The 24,166-nt window shown below is 48.0% G+C and overlaps 1 protein-coding gene across 2 annotated transcripts in view; it reads left to right on the plus strand.

The window, feature by feature from the left end:
- Nucleotides 1-24,166, plus strand: part of MALRD1 (MAM and LDL receptor class A domain containing 1) — a 2,469,603-nt gene that overhangs the window by 474,574 nt on the left and 1,970,863 nt on the right. For both annotated transcript variants that reach the window (XM_069211777.1, XM_069211778.1), the window contains exon 13: nt 18,419-18,837. In XM_069211777.1, the coding sequence (XP_069067878.1) occupies nt 18,419-18,837 (419 nt within the window). The remainder of the gene's footprint in view (nt 1-18,418; nt 18,838-24,166) is intronic.

Raw genomic sequence — 24,166 nt, forward strand, 5'->3', positions numbered from 1 at the left:
TGCCTACGGGGTCGCTCCCCCTGCGTGACATTGGCACCAAAAAACAAATCCCCGGTGCCTAGTGGTTTCTGCCCCCTTGGGGGCAGGTTGACCTAAAATCAGCCAATCTGCCCCCAAGGGGGGCAGAAATGGCCTAAATACAATTTGTCCCCCAGGGGAGCGACTTTTGCCTCATGGGTCGCTCCCCATCTCTAAAAAAAAAAAAACAAAGAAAAAAAAAAAGAAAAAAAAGAAAAATTCCCCTGGCGCCTAGAGGTTTCTGCCCCCCCCCCCCCCGGGGGCAGTTCGGCCTAATAATAGGCCGATCTGTCCCCCGGGGGGGCAGAAATGGCCTAAAATAAATTTGCCCCCCAACCCCCACCACCCCCCCCGGAGCGACCCTTGCCTACGGGGTCGCTCCCCCTGCGTGACATTGGCGCCATAAAACAAATCCCCGGTGCCTAGTGGTTTCTGCCCCCTTGGGGGCAGATTGACCTAAAATTTGCCAATCTGCCCCCAGGGGGGCAGAAATGGTCTAAATACAATTTGCCCCCCCAGGGGAGCGACCCTTGCCTGATGGGTCGCTCCCCATCTCTAAAAAAAGAAACAACAAAAAAAAAAAAACACAAAAAAAAAATTGCCCTGGTGCCTAGAGTGTTCTGCCCCCCCCCCCCCCGGGGCAGTTCGGCCTAATAATAGGCCGATCTGTCCCCCGGGGGGGCAGAAATTGCCTAAAATAAATTTGCCCCCCCAACCCCCATCCCCCCCCCGGGAGCGACCCTTGCCTACGGGGTCGCTCCCCCTGCGTGACATTGGCGCCAAAAAACAAATCCCCGGTGCCTAGTGGTTTCTGCCCCCTTGGGGGCAGATTGACCTAAAATTGGCCAATCTGCCCCCAGGGGGGCAGAAATGGTCTAAATACAATTTGCCCCCCCAGGGGAGCGACCCTTGCCTGATGGGTCGCTCCCCATCTCTAAAAAAAGAAACAACAAAAAAAAAAAAAACACAAAAAAAAAATTGCCCTGGTGCCTAGAGTGTTCTGCCCCCCCCCCCCAGGGGCAGTTCGGCCTAATAATAGGCCGATCTGTCCCCCGGGGGGGCAGAAATTGCCTAAAATAAATTTGCCCCCCCAACCCCCATCCCCCCCCCGGGAGCGACCCTTGCCTACGGGGTCGCTCCCCCTGCGTGACATTGGCGCCAAAAAACAAATCCCCGGTGCCTAGTGGTTTCTGCCCCCTTGGGGGCAGATTGACCTAAAATTGGCCAATCTGCCCCCAGGGGGGCAGAAATGGTCTAAATACAATTTGCCCCCCCAGGGGAGCGACCCTTGCCTGATGGGTCGCTCCCCATCTCTAAAAAAAGAAACAACAAAAAAAAAAACACACACAAAAAAAATTGCCCTGGTGCCTAGAGTGTTCTGCCCCCCCCGGGGGGCAGTTCGGCCTAATAATAGGCCGATCTGTCCCCCGGGGGGGCAGAAATGGCCTAAAATAAATTTGCCCCCCCAACCCCCACCCCCCCCCCGGGAGCGACCCTTGCCTACGGGGTCGCTCCCCCTGCGTGACATTGGCGCTAAAAAACAAATCCCCGGTGCCTAGTGGTTTCTGCCCCCATGGGGGCAGATTGACCTAAAATTGGCCAATCTGCCCCCAGGGGGGCAGAAATGGTCTAAATACAATTTGCCCCCCCAGGGGAGCGACCCTTGCCTGATGGGTCGCTCCCCATCTCTAAAAAAAGAAACAACAAAAAAAAAAAACACAAAAAAAAATTGCCCTGGCGCCTAGAGTGTTCTGCCCCCCCCCCCCCCGGGGGCAGTTCGGCCTAATAATAGGCCGATCTGTCCCCCGGGGGGGCAGAAATGGCCTAAAATAAATTTGCCCCCCCAACCTCCACCCCCCCCCGGGAGCGACCCTTGCCTACGGGGTCGCTCCCCCTGCGTGACATTGTCGCCAAAAAACAAATCCCCGGTGCCTAGTGGTTTCTGCCCCCTTGGGGGCAGATTGACCTAAAATTGGGCAATCTGCCCCCAGGGGGGCAGAAATGGTCTAAATACAATTTCCCCCCCCCAGGGGAGCGACCCTTGCCTGATGGGTCGCTCCCCATCTCTAAAAAAAGAAACAACAAAAAAAAAAAAACACAAAAAAAAAATTGCCCTGGCGCCTAGAGTGTTCTGCCCCCCCCCCCGGGGGCAGTTCGGCCTAAAAATAGGCCGATCTGTCCCCCGGGGGGGCAGAAATGGCCTAAAATAAATTTGCCCCCCCAACCCCCACACCCCCCCCCCGGGAGCGACCCTTGCCTACGGGGTCGCTCCCCCTGAGTGACATTGGCGCCAAAAAATAAATCCCCGGTGCCTTGTGGTTTCTGCCCCCTTGGGGGCAGATTGACCTAAAATTGGCCAATCTGCCCCCAGGGGGGCAGAAATGGTCTAAATACAATTTGCCCCCCCAGGGGAGCGACCCTTGCCTGATGGGTCGCTCCCCATCTCTAAAAAAAGAAACAACCAAAAAAAAAACACACAAAAAAAAAATTGCCCTGGTCCCTAGAGTGTTCAGCCCCCCCCGGGGGGCAGTTCGGCCTAATAATAGGCCGATCTGTCCCCCGGGGGGGCAGAAATGGCCTAAAATAAATTTGCCCCCCCAACACCCCCCCCCCGGGAGCGACCCTTGCCTACGGGGTCGCTCCCCCTGCGTGACATTGGCGCTAAAAAACAAATCCCCGGTGCCTAGTGGTTTCTGCCCCCTTGGGGGCAGATTGACCTAAAATTGGCCAATCTGCCCCCAGGGGGGCAGAAATGGTCTAAATACAATTTGCCCCCCCAGGGGAGCGACCCTTGCCTGATGGGTCGCTCCCCATCTCTAAAAAAAGAAACAACAAAAAAAAAAAACACAAAAAAAAAATTGCCCTGGCGCCTAGAGTGTTCTGTCCCCCCCCGGGGGCAGTTCGGCCTAATAATAGGCCGATCTGTCCCCCGGGGGGGCAGAAATGGCCTAAAATAAATTTGCCCCCCCAACCTCCACCCCCCCCCCGGGAGCGACCCTTGCCTACGGGGTCGCTCCCCCTGCGTGACATTGGCGCCAAAAAACAAATCCCCGGTGCCTAGTGGTTTCTGCCCCCTAGGGGGCAGATTGACCTAAAATTGGCCAATCTGCCCCCAGGGGGGCAGAAATGGTCTAAATACAATTTGCCCCCCCAGGGGAGCGACCCTTGCCTGATGGGTCGCTCCCCATCTCTAAAAAAAGAAACAACAAAAAAAAAAAACACACACAAAAAAAATTGCCCTGGTGCCTAGAGTGTTCTGCCCCCCCCGGGGGGCAGTTCGGCCTAATAATAGGCCGATCTGTCCCCCGGGGGGGCAGAAATGGCCTAAAATAAATTTGCCCCCCCAACCCCCACCCCCCCCCGGGAGCGACCCTTGCCTACGGGGTCGCTCCCCCTGCGTGACATTGGCGCTAAAAAACAAATCCCCGGTGCCTAGTGGTTTCTGCCCCCATGGGGGCAGATTGACCTAAAATTGGCCAATCTGCCCCCAGGGGGGCAGAAATGGTCTAAATACAATTTGCCCCCCCAGGGGAGCGACCCTTGCCTGATGGGTCGCTCCCCATCTCTAAAAAAAGAAACAACAAAAAAAAAAACACAAAAAAAAATTGCCCTGGCGCCTAGAGTGTTCTGCCCCCCCCCCCCCGGGGGCAGTTCGGCCTAATAATAGGCCGATCTGTCCCCCGGGGGGGCAGAAATGGCCTAAAATAAATTTGCCCCCCCAACCTCCACCCCCCCCCCCGGGAGCGACCCTTGCCTACGGGGTCGCTCCCCCTGCGTGACATTGTCGCCAAAAAACAAATCCCCGGTGCCTAGTGGTTTCTGCCCCCTTGGGGGCAGATTGACCTAAAATTGGGCAATCTGCCCCCAGGGGGGCAGAAATGGTCTAAATACAATTTCCCCCCCCCAGGGGAGCGACCCTTGCCTGATGGGTCGCTCCCCATCTCTAAAAAAAGAAACAACAAAAAAAAAAAAAACACAAAAAAAAAATTGCCCTGGCGCCTAGAGTGTTCTGCCCCCCCCCCGGGGGCAGTTCGGCCTAAAAATAGGCCGATCTGTCCCCCGGGGGGGCAGAAATGGCCTAAAATAAATTTGCCCCCCCAACCCCCACACCCCCCCCCCGGGAGCGACCCTTGCCTACGGGGTCGCTCCCCCTGAGTGACATTGGCGCCAAAAAATAAATCCCCGGTGCCTTGTGGTTTCTGCCCCCTTGGGGGCAGATTGACCTAAAATTGGCCAATCTGCCCCCAGGGGGGCAGAAATGGTCTAAATACAATTTGCCCCCCCAGGGGAGCGACCCTTGCCTGATGGGTCGCTCCCCATCTCTAAAAAAAGAAACAACCAAAAAAAAAACACACAAAAAAAAAATTGCCCTGGTCCCTAGAGTGTTCAGCCCCCCCCGGGGGGCAGTTCGGCCTAATAATAGGCTGATCTGTCCCCCGGGGGGGCAGAAATGGCCTAAAATAAATTTGCCCCCCCAACCCCCCCCCCCCCCGGGAGCGACCCTTGCCTACGGGGTCGCTCCCCCTGCGTGACATTGGCGCTAAAAAACAAATCCCCGGTGCCTAGTGGTTTCTGCCCCCTTGGGGGCAGATTGACCTAAAATTGGCCAATCTGCCCCCAGGGGGGCAGAAATGGTCTAAATACAATTTGCCCCCCCAGGGGAGCGACCCTTGCCTGATGGGTCGCTCCCCATCTCTAAAAAAAGAAACAACAAAAAAAAAAAACACAAAAAAAAAATTGCCCTGGCGCCTAGAGTGTTCTGTCCCCCCCCGGGGGCAGTTCGGCCTAATAATAGGCCGATCTGTCCCCCGGGGGGGCAGAAATGGCCTAAAATAAATTTGCCCCCCCAACCTCCACCCCCCCCCCGGGAGCGACCCTTGCCTACGGGGTCGCTCCCCCTGCGTGACATTGGCGCCAAAAAACAAATCCCCGGTGCCTAGTGGTTTCTGCCCCCTAGGGGGCAGATTGACCTAAAATTGGCCAATCTGCCCCCAGGGGGGCAGAAATGGTCTAAATACAATTTGCCCCCCCAGGGGAGCGACCCTTGCCTGATGGGTCGCTCCCCATCTCTAAAAAAAGAAACAACAAAAAAAAAAAACACAAAAAAAAAATTGCCCTGGCGCCTAGAGTGTTCTGCCCCCCCCGGGGGCAGTTCGGCCTAAAAATAGGCCGATCTGTCCCCCGGGGGGGCAGAAATGGCCTAAAATAAATTTGCCCCCCCAACCCCCACACCCCCCCCACCCGGGAGCGACCGTTGCCTACGGGGTCGCTCCCCCTGCGTGACATTGGCGCCAAAAAACAAATCCCAGGTGCCTTGTGGTTTCTGCCCCCTTGGGGGCAGATTGACCCAAAATTGGCCAATCTGCCCCCAGGGGGGCAGAAATGGTCTAAATACAATTTGCCCCCCCAGGGGAGCGACCCTTGCCTGATGGGTCGCTCCCCATCTCTAAAAAAAGAAACAACAACAAAAAAAAACACAAAAAAAAAAATTGCCCTGGCGCCTAGAGTGTTCTGCCCCCCCCCCCGGGGGCAGTTCGGCCTAATAATAGGCCGATCTGTCCCCCGGGGGGGCAGAAATGGCCTAAAATAAATTTGCCCCCCCACACCCCCCCCCCGGGAGCGACCCTTGCCTACGGGGTCGCTCCCCCTGAGTGACATTGGCGCCAAAAAACAAATCCCCGGTGCCTAGTGGTTTCTGCCCCCTAGGGGGCAGATTGACCTAAAATTGGCCAATCTGCCCCCAGGGGGGCAGAAATGGTCTAAATACAATTTGCCCCCCAGGGGAGCGACCCTTGCCTGATGGGTCGCTCCCCATCTCTAAAAAAAGAAACAACAAAAAAAAAAAACACAAAAAAAAAAATTGCCCTGGCGCCTAGAGTGTTCTGCCCCCCCCCCCGGGGGCAGTTCGGCCTAAAAATAGGCCGATCTGTCCCCCGGGGGGGCAGAAATGGCCTAAAATAAATTTGCCCCCCCAACCGGCACACCCCCCCCCCCGGGAGCGACCCTTGCCTACGGGGTCGCTCCCCCTGCGTGACATTGGCGCCAAAAAACAAATCCCCGGTGCCTTGTGGTTTCTGCCCCCTTGGGGGCAGATTGACCTAAAATTGGCCAATCTGCCCCCAGGGGGGCAGAAATGGTCTAAATACAATTTGCCCCCCCAGGGGAGCGACCCTTGCCTGATGGGTCGCTCCCTATCTCTAAAAAAAGAAACAACAAAAAAAAAAAACACAAAAAAAAAATTGCCCTGGCGCCTAGAGTGTTCTGCCCCCCCCCCGGGGGCAGTTCGGCCTAATAATAGGCCGATCTGTCCCCCGGGGGGGCAGAAATGGCCTAAAATAAATTTGCCCCCCCACCCCCCCCCGGGAGCGACCCTTGCCTACGGGGTCGCTCCCCCTGCGTGACATTGGCGCCAAAAAACAAATCCCCGGTGCCTAGTGGTTTCTGCCCCCTTGGGGGCAGATTGACCTAAAATCGGCCAATCTGCCCCCAGGGGGGCAGAAATGGTCTAAATACAATTTGCCCCCCAGGGGAGCGACCCTTGCCTGATGGGTCGCTCCCCATCTCTAAAAAAAAAAAAAGAACAAAAAAAAAAACACAAAAAAAAAATTTGCCCTGGCGCCTAGAGGTTTCTTCCCCCCCTGGGGGCAGATCGGCCTAATAATAGGCCGATCTGCCCCCAGGGGGGGCAGAAAAGGCCTTCCCAAAAAATTGCCCCCCCTGGGAGCGACCCTTGCCAAAGGGGTCGCTTTGTTGCGTGACATTCGCGCGCAAAAACAAACTCCCTGGTGTCTAATGGTTTCTGCCCCCCTTGGGGGCAGATTGGCCTTATCAAAATAGGCCAATCTGCCCCCAAGGGGGGCAGAAATGGCCTAAATATATATTGCCCCGTAGGGGAGCGACCCTTGCCTAAGGGATCGCTCCCCACCTAAAAAAAAAGAATTCATCACAAAAAAAAAAAAAAAAAAAAAATGGTCCCTGGTGCCTAGAGGTTTCTGCCCCCCCTGGGGGCAGAAAAGGCCTAATAATAGGCCAATCTGCCCCCAGGGGGGGCAGAAAAGGCCTTCCTAAAAAAATGCCCCCCTGGGAGCGACCCTTGCCCAAGGGGTCGCTCCCTTTTGCCAATTTCAAGAAAAAAAAAAAAATCCCTGGTGTCTAGTGGGGTTTCAAAAGCCGGATTGCAAGCAATCCGGCTTTTGAAACCTGTGAGAGACTTCAAAGGGAAGGAAATACATTTCCTTCCCTTTGAAGCCTCTCGGGGCCTCCCCCATGGGATTGAAAAAGCATTTTTTTCAATCGCGCTGGAAGCTCTGCTTCCAGCGTGATGGGGGAGACCCTGTGACTAATCAGCGCGCGCTCGCGCGCTGACGTCACAGGGGGGGGTTGGGGGGGGTCGGGGGTGGGAGGGGAAGGGCTTCCCCTTCCATCCCTGACTTGGGGGGGTGGGGGGGAACCCCACAGAGGGAGCGAGAGCGCTCCCTCTGGGCTGTGTGCCGAGGACGTAGTGGTTACGTCCTCGGCACAGCAGCACTGTGCCGCAGGACGTAACCACTACGTCCGCGGCACAGAAGGGGTTAAGCTTCCTTCCCATAAGGAACACATACATAAGATTCCTCGTGCACTGCAATCACTTTTCTTAGTTTCAGTTTCAATTGGGGGGAAGGGAGGGTTGGGGTTAATGAGCCTTGAGCAATTAACACCATGTTACGATGTGTTCACAATTACTCATATGACAATGTAGAGCTGCTCAGACATGTTTTGTCTGGTATAAGCTGGTATAAGCTACTGTAAATACTATACGCGTACTGAATGTAAATCAATTCAGAACCCGAATGGGGAGATGTATTCATTTGTCCCAATGCTTGGAATAAAACCTAATAAAAAACGTTAACAACAAAAAAGAATTGATTTGTGCCCAAACCTTTAACCAGAATCGGTAGGACATTCAAATAGAATATGTTTAATATCAGAAACAGTGACATTATAAGACCATGTTGATGGCATGGTAGAATTAAACTTGTGTAGGGAAGCTTGAGTGATCATAAGCCAGTTGTAAAGGAAACATAAAGTTTTAGTTGTGTTGCCAGCCTGGGAGGTGTTGTGTATTTTGAGCCATATTTTATTCCATACAGTAAGGGGATGGAAGTGTGTCGGTCAGTTTTACATTTAAATTCTAGTATTGTTTTTTGTCTAATACTAGTGGGAGAATTGAAGTATGTGCAGATACAGAAAGCTGTAGGAGAGGTGAGTAACAACGGTTGTACAGGGGATATGGAGGATGGGGAAGTGGTGAGTAGGCAAAGGGAAGAATATGTGTTGGAAACATGAGATTAGGGGTTGAAATCTATTTGAATATGAACCAGAAAATTGAAAGGAAGTTTGAGCTTGTGAGAAAGAGATAAGCATGTGATTGTGAAAAAATAATGCGTTCTTAATAGGCCCTTTTCACACCATGATTTCCAAAAGATAGTTCTATTATTAATTTTGATAGGTTTATTGTACTAGATCGAGGATTGAAGAAATTGGTCAATGACAGAAAGAGGAGAATAGAAATGTGCTATAATAATCTACAAGCTTTTTTAAGGATGGGAAGCAATATGGCAGAAGAACGTTGGGTGAAAGATAAGAATTTTGAAAAGAAAAATGTTGAATAAAAAATAGTTCTAATTCTGTCATAAGATAGAGGTTTATTGTGTTTTGGATATCTTGGTAAATGATTGATTGTTTCAAAACGAAAGCAGCATGATAAGATTCAAAATTAGGATAATTTACTATTCCTTGTTGTTTATTAGTTTGTAATCTGGTGAGAGATGTGAACGGTTTTTATGATTCTAAAGAAAAAAAGATAAGCTAGTGTATATTAAGCTTTCCGGAGTCTGTCTTGCAGTAGGTTAGAGGGCCAATAGTGGACGTGTCTGTGCATGTTTTAGTGGTGCCTACTTCATTTGGTGATAAATTGCAATAGTAATTGCATTAACTGTTTGCAAGCACGGTAACCTCCACCACTGGTAATTCTGCAACAACTAATGATAATTCTGATATTGCTTGTGCACATTTAATGGTGAGCATTGTCTGCAATATCAACAAAACAGACGAAGTGTCTTAGGTTGATTCTGTTTTAAAAACGAGATGTTAGGTTTGGTTTATTTCACAACTCTAAGGAATGTGCATTGGTAGCACTCCAGGCCCAACGTACTCCACTGCTTATGTAAACCATAAGCAGTGGAATATACAATTACATGCCTGATCGTTACTTAGTTAAATATATTATTAAGGACATTCACTTACCTGGCTTTTAAATGCCCGTTCATGTCAACGCTGCTTCCATGCCTTTATTGTGTGATGAGGCATACATTTGCTATAATCAGACCGTGACTCTCTACCTATATGGCTAACTGAATAAAATGTAAATTCCATTTCATTAACTTCAAAAGAATAAAAGGATAATTCACCCCAAAATTGTGTCTCACATGTAACCAGCATGTTACATGCAGATATGTGTCAAATCAAGAATATAATCTTTTGTTCACAGTAAAACAAGTATTTACATCACTTTAGCTGTACCCAGATTGTCAGGTTATGGACTCAAGAGATTGGCCTTGTGATAATTGAACCCTTCACTGCACTGTTCAAGCTGATAAACTATTGTATCTGCTGCAAGCTTCCCAATATGCCCAGGATGCCTATAAAGAGGATGTTGGCAAAGGAGAAGTAGGCCCTTTTTACGGGAACCCCAATGTGGGCGGCGGGAAGGCCTTCATTTCACACCCACGGAGCTCAGGAAGGATTCAGGTGGTCATGTGAACTCCAGGGTATATAACTAGAGGGAATTATGGAGTAAACCCTGAAACTAACTTGATTAATTAGGAATAACATCAAGAAATCAGGAATTCTAGGTCTGAGTCCACCTCCAATTCCTCATTACCCGTAGTTTTTCTCACAGTATTTTTTGTTTCAGTACCAGGTGTGTTTGGTACAATAGGTTTGAGGTGCACAAGCAAATAGTTATGGTGTCAGAATTAATCTCCAGAAAGTGGTGAATTGGGATATTTATACTTGGTACGGGTTTGCCTGTAGAAAAAATCTGAAATTGAGTTGCATTTCCTTCACTGGATCCTATCTGAGTGTTCAGTTAACTCATATTATTCACAGAAACAAGGGGAACCAGCAACATTCCTTGATCTCTTCCCCTTGTGTTACTGCCCTTTTATTAAATCTTGCTTTTTCGAGCTGCATTCTTGATAAAAATAGACTTTGAACAGGTCTGGACATATATAAAAAAAATGTTGGTTTTGCTCATGCTGCTATTCCCTATTCAGATGTGAGTAAATATGCAATTGTCAAATTGTTCAGAGTATGACCACCCTAAAGTATTTTTGGAAAGCCAGATGTCAGTGCTGTTTTCATCTTACCACACAGCCTCCAGAAATCTGAAGCAGACTCATTATGCAATGAAAATATATGGACTCTTACATGGAGGACCAAAAGGTGAAGGGATGACACAGTAATGATTGACTATGAACTGTAGAAATGCAAAGTAACAACAATGATATTTTTGAAAGGCATTTGCTAACATGCTGTCAGTGTGGGGACTTGGCCAGGCCAGCTTCATGGCGGACGCTTGATCGGGCAGATTTGCATCAGCCCGACAAATTTCCTACATTGAACATCCCATTGGGGCCCAGATCCTCACCCTGCACAGCCACAGGGCAGGGAGTAGAATCCTAATGAAACTCGTTCGGTCGGAGGTGCCCGGGAGGCAGACCGATGGTCGTGGCCTACCGAGAGGAGGTGCTGGTGGGAAGGCCTGCTCCGGCCGGATGACTGGTGCGCATGGCGGGTGCGGCTGAGCGGAGGTGGAGGCCCAAAGGAGAGGTCCCAGGAGGCTGGTGATGTGGCGACTCGTTGGACCTGGGCAGAATGTGTGACTGGAGTCGAGGGACCGAGCACAACTCTGTGGCCTAGCCTGAGAAGTAGTCACAGCCTGAGAAGAGCCGTAGCCTGGCCTGGGTGAAACCCATCAGGGGGATGGCTGGGCCTGCCTACACTCTCCATTGCCCGCAGACTGATGATAGAGGAGCCGTGAGCTGGGCTGCGTGTGCCAGGGGGCAGACCTGCCCCCCGCTGTCACACTCCGAGCAGAGAGTGGCACCATGAAGAGCTGAGCCTTGCCCGACACCCAAGGGGGGCCTCTCTGGAGACATCCATATAGGTCCACAGAGCACAAACAGCCGGACGAGAGTGGGCCCCCCGGAGTCACATGAATCTTGAGCCTGCAGAGCGGTGTGGGGAGTCGTGGGGCAGCGGGGGACCACCCGGTGCATTGACTGCCATCGCCCCATGGGGTTGATAGGCAGGGTGGTTAACTATTGCGGCATGAGGCTGCATCTGCTTCTCTCCCCCTGTTTGGGTTCCTGGGGGACTGGCGAGCCCCAGTGACTGTGGTCAGAATTAAGTCTGCACTCTCCGCTGGTGCATTCTGGGCTGGATCAGACCCCCTTCGTAGGTGCAGACTCCACCATATAGGACAGAGACCGGGGAGGCTAATTGACCCATATGAGCCTCCGCCACGGCTGTTCTTTTTACACTACACAGGATCTGGTCTCACCGAGCCATAGAAGGGGGCTCTGGGGAAACAGAGCTGTCCTTAAGTCCACTGGGGAACAGACTGAGGAAACAGAAACAGAGCCAAATCACAAGGACAACTATGAGCAAGCAGAATGGCGCAACCAGACATGATGGACCCTGTCCCCACCTCACTACAAGCCACACTGGATAAGATCCTTGGGACCATTGAGGATACCAAAACAACACTGCAGTGTGAAATAGGCAAAGTCTCAGTTGAATTGGGCCTGTTAAGCACTGAACATCTAAAGCTAGCCGATGGGGTCCGGAACACCGAAACCACACTCACAGACTTAAACCCATCTCACCAAGAGATGAAAGCCCAACTGATAAGATTGACCGAACGTGTCTACCGGTTGGAGTGAAGATTGGAGGATGCGGAAGGCTGAAATCGAAGAAACAATGTACCCATTATCGGTCTCTTCAAGGGCACCAAAGGGACTGACATGGTGTCCTACCTGGAGCAATGGATAAGGACAGTGGATAAGGACAGAGGTGGCCCCGGAGCAGATAACTCCCTTTTTTGTGTTTAAGATGTGCACAGAGTGCCAACAAGGCTGCTGGGCCCGGGACCCCCCCCCCCTCCCCCCCAAATTACTGCATTACAGAGACAGAGACGTACTGCTGCAACATGCCAGAGAGGCTGGACCTTTCAGGGTGGATAATGGAATGGTGACGCTCCTCCCAGACTTTACTGCTGAGGTACAGGCCACATGAGCCTCCTACACAGAGGTGAAATGTGCGCTTCGGGAGGAGGGGATCCAGTATTCGCTCTTGCTCCCAGCCTGACTGTGGGTAATAATGGAAGGCCACACACACTTCTACCAAACACAGGAGGAGGCTTGAGCCTGGCTGAAGTCATAGAAACAAGGTACAGATACTACCACTGAAACAGGAAAGCTGACCCAGCGGAGACGCAGGAGGTCTCGGAGGCCACAGGACCACCCCCGGCAGGGACCTGGACCTGCCCTGGAACAAAGTGACAAAGACAGGAAGGCAACACTGAAAGCAGTGACATCTTTACAGAGCACCAAACCAACAGGAGAACGCAGCGGACAAGCTACCCACTCTTGAGCACCCTACACTGACTCAGACTTGCATCATACATATGAGATCCCGATAGTTACCCCCCAGGCTGCAGACAAACTGGGGTGATCCATTGCTTATCATCCTAGATCCTACAAATGGACCCTGATGGGGGCTTCCCCCAGCTCAATGGGCCACAGCAGCCATGTCCACCCCCAGATTCTCACCCAGCCCCAACTGATGGAGATATTACTACATGACATGTTTCAATTGTTGAGTTTATCCTTTATAGTCTGAGCAATTGGCAGTTGTGGGATTGCCCCAGGAAACGGGAGTTGAAGATTGTTGTGATTGTGTTACCAAATTGTGCAAGTAAGGTCAAATATTGCTGTTCTGACAAGGATCCAAGCAGACAGAGAATGAGGAAGGGAGAAGGTGGGGTACTTCACACTGAACATGAATTGCTATTATGGCTTATTACAAGCTGGTAACATGGAATATCCGGAGTATGGGTTCCATCACTAGACGTCACAAGATCCTGGCGTATGTAAAGAGAAGAGGACTCCATAAAGCGTTACTCCAGGAAACACATCTCACCACACAGGAGGCTGACAGGATCTGACGTAGATGGAGGGGGCAGGTAAATGACACTCTGATATGATATTCTGCGTTTGCATGGAGCACACTGATATGGGTGAGGGCTGGGGTCCCCTTTGAAGTCATAGCCACTGATATAGATCAGGATGGCCAATATGTCTTTGTAGAGGGCACATTGCATGGGAGGCATATCACCTTGGGATGTATTTATGCACCCAACCAGGACTAGGTCCCATTCCTGCATACCCTCTCAGGCTGATTGGCTAGATTTTCAGGGGGACAGTTACTGGTGGGAGGGGACTTTAATTGCACTCTTCATACAGAGATGGACCCCTCTCTCCCCCCTACCTGGGGCAGTGGCACATAGGATGATGAAGGGACTGACCAACTGGATAACCCACGAGGGCATGGAAGATATCTGGCGAATCCAGCACCTCCAAGATGGGGACTACTCATATTACTTGAGCCTTCATCACCTCCACACCAGAATAGACCGGGTGATATGTACTAAGACTCTTAGCCCCGGGGTCGTGCCCACCAAATATCTGGGGTGCACCCTGTCAGACCACAGTCCGTTACTGCTCACCTGGTGCTGTGCAAGCGATAGGCCCCCAATCCCTATGTGGAGACTCCAGCCAGGGGCACTGGAAGGCACAACTTATAGAAACTCCATCAGGAAACACTTAATGGAACATATTAACATCAATAAGGAGTCCACCACAGGCCGAAGTATAGAATGGGAGGCCTTAAAGGTAGTGACATGGGGAAACTGTATGGGGCAGACAGTGGGAATCCAGTGAATCCTCGAGCATGACCTAAACCATCTAGAGATGGAGATACACAACAGAGATAATGAGCAAGGCACAATTCGGGGGTGCGACAATGGTTGCTCAATACACGTGAGGCATCTAATGAGACACTGGAAAGACTGCGTTGAAACAATTATCGGAGGTACCTTGTTTCAGTACATCAGGAGGAGGGTAAATCTGGCAGAATGACAGCCTGGTTGGTGCACCCTGGAAATTAGTGCACTACGGTCACAAGTCTCTGCGTGACTGATGGGACATGTGTATACTCCTCAACGGACTTAAACAACGCATTTAAAACTTACCACATGTCACTTTACGGGCAGCCTGAGGATGAGCTGCCACGGACGTTGGGACACCAATTAGAGACACTGTCACTGCTACTGCAAACATTTGAACAGGCAGACAGGGACCCCCTGGGTGCACCAATAATGTTAGAGTAGGTTAAGGCCGCCATTCAGCAACTGGCAGCAGGCAAAACACTGGGCACAGATGGACTTCCCATGGAGTTCTATAAATCATATGGAAACATCCTGGCACCCAGATTGATTGAACTGTAAATGGAAGCGTACGACAAGGATATACTCCCAGAGACAATGAGGGAAGCACTAGTCGTCCCCTTGCCTCAGTGACTGATTTCCAACCACTATCTATGCTGAACTGCGACTTCAAGATACCGCGCAAAGCCATGGCTAAATGACTACTCCCTCACAACTCCCAACTAATACATGAAGACCAAAATGGTTTTATTCTCGCACGCAACACATCTCTGAACCTCAGATGTTTGTACTCACTTCTGCAGGTTCCTCATAACATGCAACACCCTAATACTATGCTCCTTTCAATTGATTTGGAGAAAGCATTCAACTTACTGAGATAGGATTATCTGCAAGTGATGATGATCAGGATGGGTGCATTGGGTGGAGCTACTATATAGTTTTCCAGAAGCCTACAGAATATTCAGAAGCACCAGGGAGGGCTGCCCTCTCTCCTCCCCATTATTTGCCATAGCTATTGAAACCCTCGTGGCTCAGTTCCGCATGCAGAACCATGACAGAGGAGTGCTGGGAGTCACCACTAATCATATTATCTCACTGTATGCAGATTACCTCTTAGTTTACGTGTGAGATGAAACAACCGGGATCCCTTGGGCCTTATCTTGAGGAGTTTGGGGGCCCTTCAGGCCTTAAAGTGAACAGGAAGAAAACATGTGTATTCCCACTGCTTGCTGGCACAGTATGCCCCATCACCTGTTTCCCTGATATCCCCTGGTCTCCCTGCACGTTCAAATACCTGGGGATACAAATATTTCATGACACACGAGATCTCTGTGACAGAAACCTAGGTGAAATGTTCAGGCCCCTAAGTTCTTGTGTAACATTCTGGAACTCCCTTGGACCCTCCCTGATGGCAGGGGTGTCCTTGTCCAAAATGATTATGATGCCCCTCTTACTATATTTATTTATTAACCTACAAGTGAACATACGCACATGCTTGTTTAAAGACCTAGATACCCTCCTTAATGAACTCCTTTGGGACAGTAGCTGACAAAGGACATCCCGCTCTAGTCTCAGCCAACCTACCGATGGAGGTGGCCTGGGGATGCCAGACTTTGAATTATATTATCTGGCTGGTCAACTACGGTGGATCTCGAAATGGCTTCCGGGTAGGAACCACCTGGACCTGACCACATCCCAAGGAAGCATCAGCATTGATCTGTTGTCAGCTAAGATGTTAGACCCCAAGATTCACTTCCCAACCCAGAGTACGCTACTAAAGGCGGCCCTAACCTGTTGGCGACAGATCCTGAGGCACACTAACGTGTAGGTCCCATACACTCCTGAGCTACCCTTGACGGGTGTACCTTATAAGACCCCGGCCCACCCCTTCACAGGACACCAAATGCCGACCTGGACTGAAGCAGGGGTGATGATACTGGGGGCCACTTCCAGACTGGGGTTCTAATGCCACTCGAGGAAGTTGCTGCAGAGACTGGAGTACAGCTGGGGCAGTTTCTCACCTACCAAGTGCTGGTGTATGCTATGCGGGGTCTGTGGAGTATGGTGAATGCAGAACCTGATGTGCACAAAATACTCCAGCTCTTACTGACAATGGGAGAGGGTACTCAATTAGTTGTCTGGCTCCTCAGGACACTCAATGAGCTGACTCAGAAGCCACTGCAATCGCTCCAAACATTACGGTAGGTGACACTGGGAGGGGAGGTGACAGACACAGAGTGGCAGAGGGTGCTGACCTAACCCCACAGGGTGACCCGTAATTCATGTTTTAAATACACTCAGTATCACTATGTCCATAGAACATACTTAACTCCACACAGACTTAGGACAATATATGGCAGGGAGCCCAGGGGATGTCCCAGATGCAATGCAGCGGCCCAGATTTTGATCACATGACATGGGAGTGCCCTAGAGTGCAGCAGTTTTGGTGCCAGGCCCTGGGAACCTTGGGGGAGGTCCTGAACCGGCACCTAACGCCGGGCCCCTCTCTCTGCCTGCTAGGATTATTCCCCAGACCCTGCCCTAGGAAAGTTGACAACAAGTTTTTGGATCTTGCCTTGGTATTGGCTATGCACGGGATAGCTATAGCCTGGAAAATCCCCCAGAGGTCCAACCTTGGCAGACTGGAAGCATGATATTACAAAGTGGGCCAGACAGAGATACGCATGTTGAAAACGAAGGTGGCACGAGTAGTGCATGTGCACCCCATTCTCCCCCTGTGGTCCAGGGGGATGCAAGAGCTGGAGGGTGGCCGGCAAACAGTGGACAGTGTGTGTATACCCTGATTATACCCTGCCCCAGCCCCTGAGTGGATGAAACCCCAAGAAGGGGACACGCCCAATACATGCACCACAGATACTAACTGATGCAAGCACCAGCAGAGGCTGATGGGTTGAAACTGCTGGGGCTATACCGATGTGCAATGCACCAGCTATACATGCTGACTATAGATGCGCCTCACACCTAATTAGAAGGACCTTCCCCCATTGCAGGAGACTGCAAAGCCTACAGGCTCTGGCTCCACCAACTGGATGCCCCACCACACCCTGAGTAGCCCTGCACACTTCTGCAAAGAAATGTTCCTCAGGTGCTATGTTAAATGTTTCTAGTTTTGTTTAAAAGTTTTGATTGGTAATGCCAAGATAATGCTGAATAATTGATCTCAGATACGATAGCACTACTGTAATGATCCATGGGTACATTGATGCTGAATGTCTAAACTGGTCCTGATGAAAGAATTTGAAATGGACATGGTCCCACTGCAGTAATCACCGGAAGACAATAATACTACTGGATTTTGTATATGAAAAAAATACTATGCTATGTCTATACTGACTATGAGATATAACGTCTTGAAAATACCAATAAATAAAGTTTTAAAAAAACAACTGTCAGTGCACGGATCCCCAAACTGAATAAAAACATAAATATAACTTAAAAAGATAAGCAAAAAACGAAAATACAAAATATTTTGCAGTAACCTTTATTGGCCCAGGCACAATTGAAAAGAGTTTTAAAAGCAATATCTAGATACCTGAACTAAAGAGTAACTATGCAATTCATTAAGAATGGCAAAATGTTCTTATAAACATAAAGGTCAAAAGGTACCTAATGTAAAATCTAGAAGTGGCAACTGTGATTCCAGGTGACCACTAAATGGCATTATTGCAGTAGCCCCATATATAGGACTACTCAGCTAACTTAGGGCATTATAGTTGACCACTCAGTATATCAAAGTCAGATTTTACATCGAAAAAAATAAAAAAATCCATTTGCACAGCTAGTTCTACGAATAGTAGAATTGTGTGCAAAGGTGTGTTTTTAATTTTGACTTGCTGAGCCTACCCCGCTTGTTCTTTTGGGGCACTTGCCTGTTCCACTACTAGGAATGCAAGGACGGCATGGATCGAATTACAGCACCTGTGCTAATGAGCTAATCCACACCCTGACCCTTTCATGAATCAAGACCAAAAGGCAAAGAAATGTGTCCACACAATTGAGAGGGAGTATTAGCTTATTGCTAATGTACACACATATTTATACAGTTCAGGCATTACTTTTTCTGTTCTTTTTACTACACCCTACGAAATATAGTGCTCACCTTCACTGCTGTCAAATGAAGGTTTCTCTTTTTTTCTGATTTAACATATATTTTCATCACACTGTACTAATTATAGAAAATATATTAATGGGAAAAACAATGTAACGGGGATAAAATGCGGATAAACCAAGTGGACAAATAGATAGTCCATGTATTTTATGGTGGTCCACTTATATTTTCATTTCACATTTAGTTTTTCTGTCTAATTTGCAAACATTGATTACTTTCAGATCCTGCTCTTCAGTGCAGCTTTGAGAATGGGTTATGCAACTGGGAGCAAGACACGCAGGACAACTTTGACTGGTCCTTGATTAATGGTCCAACGTCAACCCCCAACACTGGGCCAATGAAGGATCATACTTTGGGGACAGTGCAAGGACACTATCTTTACATAGAGTCATCGGAACCCCAAGCCTTCCAAGACGAAGCTGTGTTGCTGAGTCCAAACTTTGATGCCACAATTAATGAGAACCAGAGCTGCGCTTTCCGCTTCTATTTGCATATGTTTGGAAGGCACGTTTACTCGTTAGCAGTCTATAAAAGGATTTATCGTGATGAAGAGGGCAGCCTGGTATGGCAAACTTTTGGAAGCAAAGGAAACCGATGGATCAAGAAAACACTCTACATCTCCAGCACTCAGCCATTCCAAGTAAGATTTCATTCGTTTTTTACATGAAACGCCTATAAAAGTGAATAAGCAATGCACTTAAACATGATTAATTCTATTTTGTTTGAACGCATGCCTAGCATTTACCTACCAGTCAGATGTTCATGCATTGATTTATATTTTCAAGTCACTGATGGAATTGTGTCTCTGTTTACTAAGATCACATGCTAAAAAAACAGAAAGTCGTGATTTGCCCACAGTATACTGGGAGCATACAGAATGTTTCAATGGCTTACTTGGCATTGGATGTCGAGGGCATAAGCTGCAGTCATGCCCTGAAAATGTATGTTGTTGTCTGTGTTTGGTACATAAATGGCCATGGTGAAAACCTGTTTAGGAGAGGAACAGAGTGTGGACACAAGCAAGACCTTTTATACCAACATACAGGACCCAACATGCATGCGTGGACTGCAGAAATGCCCCGTTTACATTATGCATGACAAGATTGCCCATAAGCATAGTAACAACAGCATGCATCCTTTGCCATGCCTGTATTACCGAAAGGCATTGCTTGCGGTCTGCAGTAGCCATTCTACATGGCACAGTAATTGACGATGTCTAGTGGTATCTGCATTCAAGTAATTGACCAGGCCTTCCAATCAGAGGACAAGCCAGTAATCTGTCTTTTATTTACACCTGTTCAAATCATTATTGCAAAAGGAATTTTAATAGCTTTTATCAACATTTCCAGTGATACTTCTGCAGCAAAGTGTATGTAGTGGCCTTTTCATAGGGATTAGGATCCAAGTATTTGTTACTCCTTCCCTTAATTCTGGCTGTATAGTCAGCTGCACTTTGATCAGGGATCTTGACGTTTTGATTTTGCTATTAAAAGTATGGATTTATTGATCATAGCATGAAAAGTCCTGTTAGATAAAAGCTAGCACTGATTGAATATACCAGACATGACAAAGTGTCACTAAAAAGGGTGTTCTTATGTGTGGTTCCACTTGCAAATAAACCTCCATTACAGCATAGAGTTGAAATTGGTGAGGCAGCCTTTAAGTGGAAGGGTAAAAAATGTAAATAAAAGACTAAAATGAGAAACTAAGACCACAAAAGAATACATAGATGAGTAAATGAACATGTTGATTGAGAAATTGATATTACAATCTTATCATGCGTGCACTATGCAAAAGACAGATTTGCTTCATACTTAAAAATAATTCAAGCAGTGGAAAAAAAATTGAAAACTGACACTAATTTTTGATAATGCAACATCCATCCGAGAACGGGCAGGGTAGGTTCCGGAGTCAGGAGTAAGTGATAAGTATAATCTTGCTGACACAGTCTTGATCCTGAGCAGCTCAACTGATAGATCCATGTTTGATCTAACATGCAGTGAAAGCAATGTAACCTGAGGGATTGCTCTGCTGTCAGAGTCCTCATACTGTTGGAAAGATTTTTGGTTTCTAGACTCTTAGGCTCTGAAATAACTTTGTCAGAGGCCTGAGCTTGTAACTGTTGTGCCACATGAAAATAGGTTTGTGTTTTGAGCATGAACACATGTTCTGTGTAGACTAAGAAATAGCTCTGATATGTTAGGCTGGAAACTGTAAATTATGTGTATACCTGGAGAAAGCACTGGTGTCTGACACCATAACCAATAAACTCCAGGTATCAAAAGTGACAGCTCTGTAGTCTAAAACCAGTGCATATACACTTGTTAAGACGTTGCAGTGGTTTGCCAATTCTGAGCAAAGAAAATCTGGGATAATGAAGGTTACTTTGGCTTTCTTAAGGATAATGCCTATGGCTTCTATGTAATCTGAGGGACAGCTCTGCTTTGGGTGGCTTGAACTGTATCATATGTTTTGCCCTCTACTAGTCTTTCAAACAAAACACGCCTTCAGGCCTATTTGTGTAGTTTGACTCCTGAAAATTTTAAACCTGCAGGCAAACCTATCAAAATAACCCTTTGAGCAGAACACAGCTCTCCTTTAAATATTAACTAAGTCAAATTTAAGGAGGCCTTCAACTGAGGGTGGGCGGTGAACTCCGCTCTGCTCGCGGAGTTTGCAGAGTTTTTCCCACTCCGCGCTCCAATTAGAATGCGGAGTTCCGGAAAACTCTGCATAGTGGAGTGGAGTTTTTTCCTCGCTAGCCAATGTTGAGTTGGCGAGCGAGGAAAATCTTACTCAAGATCTACCAGTGTTGGACCATCCAGTCACACCTATGCAGCCCAATGTGTGTGGCTGCATAGGAGGAAAACACAAAGCCCAATTGTCAACTACACCTAAACATGTGACCCACAGACAGGTTACAGGCATCAAATGGCTAACGCAAAGAAATTCCATCATTCTAAAAGTGACATTTTTAAAATGGTTACTTAAAATCTGACTTAACCATAAGTTAAGGTGTTTTCTTACATGTACATGTAATAAAGTAACTCCAATGTTATCCTATGCAAGTGGTACGCTTTACAATAGTGAAAAACAATTTTATGAGTTTTTCACTACTAGGACATGTAAAACTTAAAGTAAATGGCCTTCTTCGTGATTATACTGCATCCTGCCCACTGAGCTGTCCAAACCCTACCCTAAGGGTGCCTTATGCTTATTATAAAAGAAGGTTTAGGCCTGGCAACAGATTTACTTTGACAGGTTGAAATACTAGTTAAAAACTGAACATGCACAGGCTGCGATGGCAGGCCTGAGACATGTGTAAAGGACTACGTGAGTGAGTGTCACTATCAGTGCTGCAGGCCCACTAACAGTATTCAATTTACAGATCCTGGGCACAGGTACTCCCATTTACTAGGCACTTAAACATAAATTAAAAGCAACATTTGGGTGTAACCCAATTTTACTATGTTTCGAGATGAGAACACAAGCACTTTAGCACTGGTAAGCAGTGGTAAAGTGTGCAGAGTCCTAAAGCCAGCAAAAATCAAATGTGCAAAACAGAAAGTCTGAAGGCAAAAGGTTAGGAGGAAAACCACTCCAAGGATGCCAGATCTTACAACGATGTGCTGCAAAACTTCTAAGATTTGCTGTTTCAAACCTTTTCCTTCTAGGTTAGGGAATGTCCATGAGTCAGCCCCGCACTCTTCCTTGTAAAAATTACAAAGGTGGTACCTCATGCACAGCGTATCAGAACACATCTGGACCTGAGGAAGACTAGAAGAGAAATGATCCTGCTGGCTTCGAATTGCATGGATATCTTAAAGGCTGTACCTGCTCCCACTTGCACCCAGTACTGAGCAGTGGTTTCCAGTGGTAAGCTGGCTGACCTCTTGTGTAGCTACAGGAATACAATAAACGTTAAGAGGCCTATTGACTTGAGGTGTCCCACAATCAAAAAGCAACTGAACCCAGTCTGGACCCTTCTGTTTGCCTCCGATGGAGGGAGTCCCGAGCCCTACATGTTGTGAGTGAAGTCGTAGGAGCCTAACAAGTGCCTAGGTGGAGCTGTTTAAAACTGCTGGCAGGTTGTAATGGCAGGCCTCAAGCAGGTTTTAAAGGCCTACTTAAATGGGTGACACAATAAGTGCTGCAGGCTCAATAGCAGCATTTATCTAACGGGCCCTAGGTATATGATATACCACTTCACTGGGGACATAAAAGTAAGTTAACTATGCCAATCTGCTGTAAGCCAAATTTTCAGTGGTTTAGGGGGTGAACACAAGTACTTTAGCACTGGTTAGCAGCGTTAAAGGGCACAGAGCCCTAATGCCAACAAAAACTAATTCAGAAAAATATGAGGATGAAGGAAAGAGTTTTGGGGGAAGACTATCCTAAGGCTGACACGTCTAACAGCCGGGTTCACAGGGTAAGCCTGTAGCCATTTTAGAACTACCACTGTGTTACAGCCCACAAGTGTTTTTATATTTTCCAGGCCTTGGTCGCACTTTCCACACCATATATTAGGGACTTGTAGACAAGTTAAATTTGTCAATTAGGAATAAACCAGTTTAGCCATGTTTAAAGGGGAGAATAGGCACATTACTCCTGATTAGGACGGATACTGTGCACATAGTTCTAAAACAAACAAAGCAAGGGTGCAGCAAAAGGTGAAACCTCTGAGGTGACCATGTAGCAACAACAGATTTTCTACTGTCTCCCATTGTCCTCTCCCATTTTTTTTTTAAAAAAAGCAATCAACTCACTGACACCCACCCATTACTCCCTCGTTGTCCCTCAATCCTTCCCCACTTTACATTTGTTTTCTTTAATTTAATTAGGAATGTTAAGTAAAGAAGCCAAAATGACTCTGGTGCACCACAATGCTAATGAAGGCATTTGGCTGCCTGCGGCCACCTTGTCATGCACATACCTGCATTAGTGACAAACCAGAAGCCACTTTTGGATATTTGTACTTTACTGTGCATTTATGGCTGATGGTTATTTTAGAAAGGTGAAATAAAAATAAGAATATGACCTTCCTTATGAGTGGGTATCACTGGATGTGGTAGATACTGCACACAATAAAATTGGACACCAAGAAAGAATTTATTGGGAATGATAACTATCACCTAAAATGAGTGGGGCTTCCATGTAGCTTTTAATGTGTACAGGATTGATCTGGCTAGATTTGCCTTCAGATAATTTTGAGGCTGCAGTGTTTGTTGCAAAACTCAGGGCCAAATTTAACAGCCCCTAGCGCCACCGGAGCGTCATTTCTTGTGACGCTCCAGTGGGCTAACCAGTGCTTCATATTTACAAGGAGGTGTAGCACTACTTTTTGTGGCGTTACACCTCCTTGTAAATATGGGACCCTCCAATACAGCTTTCTGCGTCAGAGGGGCGTGCAATGGGTGTTGCAGTGGGTGTTTCAGCGCAACACTCATTGCTTTTGATGCTGCCTCAGATTTATGAGTTGTTGTAAACCTAAGGCAGCGCCAAAAACTAACAACACCCCTGGGATGGCATTAGCATGGCAATATGAGGAGGAATGCTTTTGTTCCTCCTTGCTTTTTGCTTTTTCTATGTGTGCTGCATTCTGCAGCACACATAGAAGAAGCAAAATGCCATTGATGATTGTTTATATGCAGGAAGATGTCCCTTCCTGCACATAAACAATCATTCCAAAATTATGCTTTGGTACTTCTATGTGTGCTGCATTTTACAGCACATTTAGAAGTGCCAAATCGCATAATATATTGTTTATGTGCAGAAAGGGAAACCTTCCTGCACATAAACAATCTATCCCCTCAAAGCAGACACCCTTGCAGTATGGCGCAAGGATGCCTGCATTTGCGCAGGCAGTTTAATTTAGTGCCTGCGCAGGAGGAAATGCAGGGCTGCACCATATTCCTGTAAATACGGTGCATCCCTGTGTTTCAAAGTGGCGCAGCACTGCCGAGCACCAC

The sequence above is a fragment of the Pleurodeles waltl genome, chromosome 10 (genome assembly GCF_031143425.1).
Source record: "Pleurodeles waltl isolate 20211129_DDA chromosome 10, aPleWal1.hap1.20221129, whole genome shotgun sequence".
In the NCBI taxonomy this organism is placed as follows: domain Eukaryota; kingdom Metazoa; phylum Chordata; class Amphibia; order Caudata; family Salamandridae; genus Pleurodeles; species Pleurodeles waltl.